Here is an 11,413-nt window from a genome sequence, read left to right on the forward strand (position 1 = left end):
CCCACATGGGGGGAGCTCTGCTCAGCCACAAGCCAGGCTGATGGCTGCCAGTACAGCAGTGGTGGTGGGAGCCTCTCCTGCCTCCTCAGCAGCGCTAAGGATGGCCGACTGCAGCTTAGGTCTGCTCCCCACTGGCAAGTGGACATCCCCTGAGGGCTGCCGGGCTGCCAGAGGGATGTCTGATTACCAGCTTAGGCCCAATCCCCTGGGGAGCAGGCCTCAGCCAGCAGATGGTCATCCCCTGAGGGGTCCCAGACTGTGAGAGGGCACAGGCCGGGCTGAGGGACCCCCCACCCAGAGTGCACAAATTTTTGTGCACTGGGCCTCTAGTATATATATAAAAGGCTAATATGCAAAGTGTTCGCTTGGGAGTTCAACTAGGAGACTAATCGCTTGTTATGATGTGTTATGACCACCAGGGGGCAGCATGGAATTAAGGAAGGCCGGCAGCTGGGGAAGGGAGGCCCCAGCAAGCAGCCAGAAGGCCCCAATTGGCCTTGATCGCCAGCCAGACCTAGGGACCCTAACTGTGCATGAATTTTGTGCACCGGGCCTCTAGTGTACAAATAATTTTAAAAGAAACATTCCATTGCTTTCTACTACAGGGTAAATTGTACTTGATATAAATTAACCTCAATAAACCTGATTTTAAAAATAAGGAACTAGCCCTGGCCAGTGTGGCTCAGTTGGTTGGAGGGTCATCCTATACACAAAAGAGTCACAGGTTTTATTTCTGGTCAGGACACATACCTTGGTGGCAGGTTCAGTTCTGGGTTGGGGCATGTATGGGAGGCAACCAATTGGTTTCTCTCTCTCTCAAAATCAATAAGAACATATCCTCAGTGAGGATTAAAATAAAAATAGGAATTTTTTTTAAAAGGGAAATACTATAAATTATATATATCTTATTAATTTTATTATTATGTAACATATACTATTATATATTATTATTTTATAAAACACACACACATACATATACCTAAAACTAAAAGGATATTTATCATAATATAATTAGTGTTTATTTCTGAGTAGTGGGATTATGAATTACCATTTTATTCTTTGTGTTTTTTGTGTACTTTCCAAATTTTCAATAATATGCATGCATTACTTTTATCTTCAAAAAAATACTAATAGATACATCTACATGTTCTACATGTTATTTATAGACACACAGATGTCTAAAAGGATATATATCAAACAATGCTAGTAGTTAACTCTTGGTAGCAGAACATGGGGTGATTTTGACCTTTCTTATTGTACTTTTCTGTATTATTTAAATTGTTTGTAATTAACTTCTATTTCTCAAAAATTGTAAAGCCTGCCCTACCCTGTTTGGCTCAGAGGTTACAGCGTTGGCCCATGGACTGAGGGGTCGAGGGTTCGATTCCAGTCAACGGCAAGTACCTCATACCTTGGTTGCAGGCTCAATTCCCAGCCCCGGCCAGGGCACGTGTAGGAGGCAACCAATTGATTTGTCTCTCTCACATCAATATTTTTTTCTCTCTGTCTCTCCCTAAAATTCAATGTGGGGGTGGGGGAGGAATATCCTCAGATGAATACTTACAAAAAAATAAAAATAATTGACAAGCCACTTTATAAAAAAGCATGGGCTTTGGGGCAGAAGGTATGGTACTTTATTTTGATAGGCTTTTAGTAACAAAGAGTAGAAATTCAACCATTCAGCTACTTTAGAGCTTCAAAGTCTCTTTTACTTTTGGTTTTGATGAGAAATGCTTCCCTTATTATCCTTTAACAAATTTATCTCTAACAACCCTGCCCATGGTAATGTAATGCTCCTAATTCAATAGAAAAATACCATGTAATGATCATAACTCTACCAAGAAAGGGTTTGCAAGCATTTGTGGAGATGGTAAGCTATCTCATAGTATCTCTATCTATAAGCTTTGAAAACAACTTCAGAGAATTTACAACAATTATATTCAAAGCAGACCCAATAGTTTAAGAAAGCAGAAATGTTCCCACTGAGGGTCAGATTCTCATTTCAGATAAATCTCATTATGTTAATAGATACTTTTATTCTTGATCTGAGGGTTCTTACAACTTAAGATTTCTGCTAGAAAATGAAAGTTAAACAGGAATTCACTATTCCCTATGTCCAGAACTAAACTAAAAAAAATTTTTTTAAAGATTCTTCTTACCTTTTTTCCACCTCTAAAAGAAAATTTTCACTGTTGCCCAGCTGACTAAAATGTAGCTTAGCAGCTTTTCTCTCACTTTCTCGTACGACTCGGTCATCTAGAGGCAAAAACCGTGATCTAAGCATGTTTCTTTGTTTGTAATATATAGTAATGAGTCAGAAAATCCTATTCAAAAAGTAAAAACTAAAGACCAGTCTTATCTTTTGTTAGAGACAGGTCACAAAATAATGGTATTATGTTGTCACTGGGGCAAGTAGTAACTCAGGGAGACTGCATGGATACCATAGCAACAACTGCCACATAGGTGTAACTAGCCCTGCAGGAAAGTAGAGCTTGGGAAGCAAACAGCCCAAATGGCCCAATCTTGAAGCTGAAAGTTACACCATTTATGAAAGACTTCACTTAGTTTCCCTGTAATAACTTTCCCAGGAACATGTGAAATCAAATTTTATATCAATAAACATATACTCAGCAGTAACATTATAAAGAAATACAGACTAGCTCATTTGAAAGGAATATTTATTGTTCCTTGCCATCTAAGCCCCAAAGAGTTATATTCATTTTCTATTGCTAATACAGTTGTAAACTTGGAGCACCTCGAAAAATAAATCTCAATCTGGAAACTTTTTGTTGGGGAGGAAGTAGTGGTGAAACCATCAACTGAAGAAAACTAAAGCTGGAAGTAACTGATAAAATCATAGATTGTCATTCAATAAACAATAAAAGGACTTGTTATACATCCTGCCAACAAAAGAGTTGCATAAATATTGACTAATAAACAAATATATCCTTCCAGTGCACACTCTGGGCTAACATCCAGAAAGTTAAGAGGCAGCTGGTTTAAATAAGATTCTGGGGCAAAGAACAGGGGAGGAGGGTCTCACCCAATTTCTCCAGAGTTTGTAGCGTATACACAGCAAAGAGCCTATAATCTGTATCTTTCCTGACAACAGGATTGAGTCTCAAATCTAGTTCTTTGAGGAAGGGTAAAGGCTGTAGGCGGGACACCTCCACTAATGAAGGAATGTTGTTATAATATAAATTCAGGTCTTGGAGTGAACATAAATACTGGATGCCCTGCAAGGAAAAGGTCACATTATGAAACTGCACATTGGTAAGGACTAGGAATCTCACAAATAAAGGTGGAAATATATCTATTACTTTCCATCCTTAAACATGTAACCTGAATCACCAATGAGAAAAACTCCCATTTAGTAGCCTGAGGATAAGAATACTGTACCCGGCTGATGTAGTTCAGTGGTGAGCGTCCACCCATGTACCAAGAGGTCACCGGTTTGATTCCCAGTCAGGGCACATGCCCAGGTTGTGGGCTCGATCCCCGGTAGGAGGCAGCTGATCAATGTTTCTCTCTCATAGATGTTTCTATCTCTCTACCCCTCTCCCTTGCTCTCACTAAAATCAATAAAGACATATTTTTTTACAAAAGACTACTGCAGCCCATGGGCAATGGATGTTCTATACATTAAGTAATTCACAGATCTCATACATCTCCTTTACAAGATCTGACATTTAAATAGTTGCAATCAATTCTCTACTCCTGTTGCTCCCTGATCACTCTCCCAATCCAATCCTTCCCAGTGGCAGACAGGCCAAGTGACCTTTGTACTTCTCTCACCCTTGCCACAACCACACTCCTGACCCCAGAAACACCTCAATTTACAAGAGGAAGGGAAGTAGGCAAAAGAGATGGTTCTAGAAGAGAAGGTCAGTTGGAAAAGAAAACAATGCTATCTACAGCTCTAGACTAGTCTGGAACCCCTCTTGTCCTTGTTTCCCCTTTTAGAATTACTGCCCACACAAGCAAATTCTTCTTCCTTCCGTTCTCTTCCCATGGAATTAGCAACCCCACCTTTCCATTTTTATCTGGCAACAACAGAATCCGGATGGGAAACTTAGAGGAAAAGCCACAATCTTCCTCCTTTGCTGAAACCTATTACTGAAAATATCTGTTTAATGTTCAGGTATTTGACTAGTTAGCTGCTTTTTCCCAACACTAAATTTCAGCATAATACTTCAAAACATGTGCATATATACATAATCACATCCTTTTAGTAATAAAAATGCTTACCATAAAAGAAAGTCTGTCATTGAGAGTTATTTCAAAAAGGTAAAATTATTTTCTATTATGTATTTATAAAATAATGTTTTTGTTCTTCTCTTACTTTAAAATTACCTTTTTCTCATTGCAGGAAATACAGAAAACTCAAAGATATGTGTAAAACATTTCCAAACAGAAGCCTGTTTACACTTTGAAGCATTTATTCTGGCTTTTTCAATTCCATTAACTTTTATACTGTGAAAGGGTCAGTGGTTAGAATAGTTACTGATGCCTTTGGCCCCACACTGAGGGAATACACCATTAGGACTGTCTTTAAGTGTGTCTAATGCCCTGGCTCAAGTAATCTTTTAATATCTCTCAGCATAAAAGTCAAGGAAATTACTTCTAACCGCCTCTCACTTCTACTAGTTGGCGTGTATTCATATATTCTCCAAAGTTATGATAGAAATAATCACAAAACATATCTCCCCTAGGAAAACTAAGTAAAATGATTCATAGTTAGTAGAAATTAATACATGAAAATAAATCAGATACAAAAGAATATAGAAAACTAACATTTACTAAGTGCTTCCATTTGAAGACTGTACCAACAGTCTTATATATGCTATATATAATTACATAAGCTAATTTAATCAATCTTCAAAATAGTTTTATGTCCATTTATAGAAGTGAAAAAAGGGATTATAAAAACAAATTACGGCAATGTTCACTCATTTTTTTAGCCTAAAAAAGAAAAAAAATACATGTGAAAAGTGAAGACCTAAGTAACTCTGTACTAATACTTTCTGAATCTGATGGGCAAAATATAAATGGCTGCTACCAAATAGTCTAAAGCCCCAGGTCAACTTGGAGTTTCTTCTTTTACGGTCCTAGCTGGAAATCTGATCTTCCTTGGACTTTCTCTTTTTAGGGCCCTTATTTGTAGACCTTGACATTGGGTCTGGCTTCTGTTATTGAACAAATATCCCCTACGAAGTGACAAACTGACAGAATAATCCAGGAGATTGTGAACTAGTCCTGTCTAGCATCTGAGAGCCTTTCATCTTCTTTAGTCTTGCAGAGAAGGGCTTTATCAAAACAGGTACACAGCTGGGCAAAATGGGAACATGTGGAAGAAACACCACTTGGAGGTCTACCTCAAAGGAAACAAAACTTCCATCTGTGTGTGTGCATGCTTATGTCCGTAGAACTCTTTTTGGGTGTTTACTAACCTTCACACTCTGTTCAAGCCTCCCCTACACACGCACTTTCCTGCACTGCCTTCTGCTCCACCATTCCCTGACCTGGAAATTTTTGTTTTCAAGACCACCATTTCCTCTTCCTCCGTAGAGAAACTCACATGTGTGTTCCATGTACAACATCATCAGAAACCCCTGGGGTATGTCCTGAGCCCAGGCCAGACCTACTAACTCAGAATCTCTCTTGAAGGAAGGATTAAGAATCTGTAATTTTGCCCTGACCGATTTGGTTCAGTGGATAGAGCTGCGGACTCAAGGGTCCCAGGTTCAATTCCGGTCAAGGGCATGTACCTTGGCTGCGGGCACATCCCCAGTAGGGGGCGTGCAGGAGGCAACTGTTTAAAAAAAGAGCTCCTCATAAATTTTGTATACACTTTAAAATGTGTACTATTGCTCTAGAATATAATAATTTAATATGGTTTTCCCTGAGTATAGAAGAAAATTTTCCCATATTTTATAATAAAAAATTTTTCAAACATAGAACAAAGTTGAAAGAATGTTACAGTGAATAATAAAATTTAGTTTGGAAACATTTAAAAGGAAGATCAAATATTTTTCTAGCTGACATTATCGATCTATTCTTCCCATAAAAAATTAATATATTGGGCTGAACTGGCTGAGCAGAGAATACAGAACTTACCTTCAAGCTAGTGATCAAATTTCTTGATAAATCTAAGGATCGGAGGTTTTTAAAATTTCTGAAGGCATCACCAATGGAGTGGATTTTTCCAGCATAAGATCCCTGCAATGAAAGAGACTCCACCAATTCTGAAAAGAGATCATCAGTAGATATATTATGCTCTCTGCTTGGATCAATAGAAGAGTCAGTGAAAATAGGACTTCCTTCTTCCCATATCCCATCTGTGAAGGGCCCTACATCCAAGGCTCATAAGAAGATTAGATCTTTCTTTTAAAAGCAGCAATGCAGTATAATACAGTCATTATAAAACTTGTTTTTACAAAATCCTTGTTTTTTTTTTCTAATTACCCTGAAGGATATAATAAAAGTTTCTAAAAGTTCTGAAAACACAATTTAAAAGAAATTCAGAAATCCCATGGCTAGGATTCAGCCCTGTAGATACTACTCACAACATTTTTCAAAGCATATAATATATACCACAAGGATGTCAACTGCAGAAAAATTAGGGTAATTGGAACACAAAAGAAAATGAAAATTGTCAAAGGGTCTAACAGCAGAAGAGTAGAACTGGATGTCCTAAAGAACAGTACATTGATACAATGGACAATGGACTGGATCTGTGACCTTGTGCAAGTCATTTAACTTCTCTGTGCATTAGTTTACACATCTGTAAAATAAAATACTAACAGTACTTGTTCATAAGGTGTTGTAGGATTAGAACAGTACCAGACACATGGTGAATACATGTGTGTGTTAATTATTGTTATGCAGTTGTTAAAAAGAATGAGGTGTATTTATAGATGCTCATATGGAAATATCTCCAAGACATTAAGTGAAGGAAAAATGTGCTTGTGTGTGTGTGTGTACGTGTGTGTGTAACTGCATTTTAAAGGTCTTAAGGTGCTAGAGCAGGCTGGGACCTATAAATTCTAGAAAGTAATATACTGAAGCTCCCTTTCAAGACAATACCTATACCAGGGAGAAATTAATGGGAGTAGAATTCACATTGAATGGGACAGAGAAACAAGTTCAAAGGAAAGAGAAAGACTAGATACAAGTGTGGGAAGGAAGCAAAGATGGCAGATCTCAGGAAGATAAAGCGCTTTTTTTAGTACTTTGTGAACACAGCAGAAGTTATCTCCAAAACCTTGAAACTAGAAAAGCTATTCTCATCCAAATGTATAGGAAAATTTACTGCACTTAAACAAAGAGCCACAGAAAAAAATGACGTCAAGTTTTATATGAGGTTATTAAAAGAAAAAAAAAGAACATAATAACATCCCTAAAGAATGAAAGCACTCCAGAAAGTAACACCCACAAAACAAATGAAAACTGTAAGTTAATATTTCAAAACAAGCTAAAAGATATTGCGACAAAATATAGGCGTTCTCAAAGTGTGGTTCTTTCTCACCACTGATGTTTATATTTCTCTGTCTCTGAAATCAATAAAAATATGTATTTTTAAAAAACTTTGGGGGCCTTATATCAAAGCAGTAGCATCAAATGTCATTCATAGTCACTGTATTCTTCACCATCATATGTTTGCAGTTTTTTAAAGCCAGTTATACACTTAACAATGCCCTCTCTCTCCCTCTCCCTTCCTCTCTGAAATCAATAATATATATATATATATTTTTAAAAGAATGCCCTTGAAAAAGCAGTAAAAATGGTTAGTTTTATTATATCTTGAATCCTGAGTACATGTCTTTTTTGTATTGTGTGACTAAATGGGAAGTATGCATCAAGTACTTCTGCCTCGTAATAATATATGGTGGATGCCTTAAGGAAAAACACTTGTGTGAATTTTGAGATGCCAGCTGAACCAGTCACTTTTTTTATGGAGCACCATTTTTACTTGAAAAAACGAAACCTGATAATTTATGGTTATTCAGACCTAATATCTGACAGAAATTTTCTTGGAAATAAACAAAGTGAGTGAGCCTGTCACTTCAGTAAAACAACCAATAGTAATTATTGTTAATTATAACATTTGAACTTCCAAGCAAAAATTAGAATTTTGGAAAACTTGTATTTGCCACCATGAACTTAACAGTTTCCCAACACTTAAAGACTTTTAAAATGAGTTTGGGAATTATATTAACATGATTTTAATGTTATATAATGAAATTTATCAATATTTGGAAGATATTGTATCTCAGCCAGTTAATATTTTTCAAATGACCAACATATGATGTTAGAAAATCATGCCTGGGTCAAAGATCTGCTTCAATGCATATAGAAAAATGCTCAAAAATGCAGAAAGATGCAAATTAAGATGACAATGAGGTATCACCTCACACCTGTCAGAATGGCTACCCATCAACAAATCAACAAATGACAAGTGCTGGAGGGATGTGAAGAAAAGGGAACCCTAGTACACTGCTGGTGAGAATGCAGACTGGTGCAGTCATTATGGAAACCAGTACGGAGTTTCCTCAAATAATTAAAAACGGAAAATAAGAAAAAAAATAAAAATGGAACTGCCATTTGATCCAGTGATACTACATGTAGGAATATATCCTAAGAAACCTGAACTACCAATCAGAAAGAATATATGCATCCCTATGTTCATAGCAGTGCTGTTTACAATAGCTAAGATCTGGAAACAGCCCAAGAGCCCATCAGTAGATGAGTGGGTAAAAACTGGCTATCAGCATAAAAATATATAATTATATCATATCATATCATATCATACATCACATATATGCCCAAACTGTATAGATTAGGCTTAATGTGAAAAAACAAAGCTGCATAATTTTTATAAAAAATACAGGAGCCTATTACACCAGTATAGGGAAAAACTTCATAAATAAGACCCAAAAAGCAAAAATCATAAGGAAAAATAAACTTGACTATCTTAAAATGAAAATTTTCTGCATGACAAAGATTAATGTAAATGTTTACTGGAATTTTTTAGTACAGAGGAATATAACAAAGAAAACAAGCCAACAAAAAGGCCTGTAATTTCACTATCAAGATTATCTCTTTGGACATTAAAAATAAAGTAATACTTACTATACACCCAGAAAATTTCAACAGTAAAGTACAGAATAAAAGTGAAAATCTTTCTCCCCAAAGATAACCTCTGTGATTTTTTTTACAAAAGAATTGTATGATGCATTTAACAGCACATTCATTTAACTGAAAAACATCCGTGTTTTATTGGTAAATAAAAAAGTGAATTGCCAAATAATACGCTCTCATTCCTTTTTTTAAAAAAAAGGATACCTATGTGTATATGTTTCTATAAGCAACTGGAACAGTATGGAAGGAGGGAGAGTATGTTCAGGTATTTGACTAGTTAGCTGCTTTTGCCCAACACTAAATTTTATGTTTAGAACATTCTTTTGTTTTAAACACTTTTGTATTGTTTGAATTGTTAGAATGAGTACAATTTTGTTATTCAAATGTCTGTTATAAAAACAAGCAAGCAAACAAAAAAATTCTGCCATATATTGCTCTAGCTGGAGTATAGAAGGGGTATGTGCCCCCCCCAATCAAATTGAGTATTATTTTTTAAAGGCAAGAAAGGTGTAAAACTGTGTAAGCCAAGCTTTTCTCAGCTAACTTGTAAAATAAGGAAGTTCAAAGTAGTTTCGAAAAGAAAAAAAAATCTGAAATATCTGCATCTATTTTTCCACACAACAAACCATTATCTTTTGGGTGGGGGTTGGAGGAAGATTTCAAGAGGAAGGAAAAATTAATATCCTCTTTATTTTTTAAAATATATTTCTTTATTGATTTCAGAGAGGAAGGGAGAAGGAGAGAGACAGATAGAAACATCAATGATGAGAGAGAATCATTGATCGGCTGTCTCCTGCACGCCCCCTACTGGGGATCGAGCCTGCAACCCAGGCAGTTGCCCTTGGCCGGAATCGAACCTGGGACCCTTCAGTCCGCAGGCTGACGCTCTATCCACGGAGCCAAACCGGCTAGGGCAATATCCTCTTTATTCACTCATGTAATGTTTGACTGTTACTAACATGGACTAATTTTGATAAATTTTAAATAGTAATTTTTATCCTGACAGGCGTGGCTCAGTGGTTGAGCATTGATCTATGAACCAGGCGGTCACTGTTAGATTCCCAGTCAGGGCACATGCCCAGGTTGCGGGCTGACCCCCAGTAGGGGGCGTGCAAGAGGCCGCCAATCAATGATTCGCTCTCATCATTGATGTTTCTCTCTCTCTCTCTCTCTCTCCCTCTCCCTTCCTCTCTGATATCAATTTTTAAAAATAATAGCTTCTAAATAAAACCGAGTTATTTCATATCCCACAAATAAAAAGTACTAGAAGCAAAAAGGGCAGCTTTGTGTTCCGATTGGAGCCCAGGCTCTAGGATCAGAGTCCGGGGTTAATAAACCCTGGCTGCATCCCTTGGGGCTCTGCAACTTTGGAGTATGCGCCCAGAGTCTAAACCTAATTCTGTAAAATGGGAACAATGCCAGCGTCCGCTTCAGAAGCTCTTTGGGGGATTGAATAATGCAAGGAAAGTACTAACACAGGGCTTGGCACTAACCATATATTTAGAAAGGGTAAAAGTTGAATTAGAAATGCTGGTAACTTTCCCCACATTTCCATCCCTTAGACACTCAGAAAGCAACCTGTGTGGGTCAGACCCCAGGGCAAAGGCTGGGTCCGGAGTCGCTCAGCCAGCGTTACCTCCTGGACCAAGTCAGGGCTGGGGCCTTGACCCAGGTGCTCAGAGACCCAATGCTATTCCTCTCGCTTCCGGTCCCTTTCCGAGTCTCTCTTAAAAGGAAGCTACGCATCCAGGTGGGTCCGAGAAATGGCCAAGTTCTTAAGGCAGAGAGTGGACGACGAGCATTTCACCCCAACCGGCCCGCCCTTCGTGCCTCCTCCATAGCACCCCGACCTCAAACGCCCTTCTCTCAGCACCTTCCTTTTCCCGCCAACACTCCTCTTGAGACTCCGTTTCCTTCCACTAGACCAGACCCAGTCCAGTTCTGCGTTCCGGCCGCAATGTCGAGTTCCTCCTGTGTCTCTGCTCCTCTCTCTCAATTCCTCGCCCTGCGGCCTGACTCCCCGGTTACTTCAGTTCCTCCAATAACCCCCTCCTCCGCCTCTTGGCCCTCGCCTCCACCACCCCCACCCCACACCCCGTCCCCGAGTCTACCTCAGGTTCCCTGCCTCCGCCTCAGTTTTCTCCCCTCAGACTCAGACCCCAGGCTCCCGGCCTGGCCCTACCCGGGTGCTCCAGGTTCAGCGCCCCCAGGCGGCAGATGCCCTCCTCGTCCAGATCCCACTGCTCCGCCATCCCCGCCCGCCCTCCGGGCC

The 11,413-nt window shown here is 38.6% G+C and overlaps 1 protein-coding gene across 1 annotated transcript in view; it reads right to left on the bottom strand.

Annotated features, from left to right (window-relative positions):
- LRRC36 (leucine rich repeat containing 36) overlaps positions 1-11,393 on the bottom strand; it is a 36,712-nt gene extending 25,319 nt beyond the window's left edge. The window contains exons 1-4 of the mRNA XM_006769785.2: positions 11,324-11,393; positions 6,118-6,245; positions 3,044-3,236; positions 2,160-2,256 (exon numbers count right to left, since the gene is read on the bottom strand). Of these exons, the coding sequence (XP_006769848.1) occupies positions 2,160-2,256; positions 3,044-3,236; positions 6,118-6,245; positions 11,324-11,393 (488 nt within the window). The remainder of the gene's footprint in view (positions 1-2,159; positions 2,257-3,043; positions 3,237-6,117; positions 6,246-11,323) is intronic.
- Positions 11,394-11,413: the final 20 nt, after the last annotated feature.

The sequence above is a fragment of the Myotis davidii genome, unplaced genomic scaffold, assembly GCF_000327345.1.
Source record: "Myotis davidii unplaced genomic scaffold, ASM32734v1 scaffold243, whole genome shotgun sequence".
In the NCBI taxonomy this organism is placed as follows: domain Eukaryota; kingdom Metazoa; phylum Chordata; class Mammalia; order Chiroptera; family Vespertilionidae; genus Myotis; species Myotis davidii.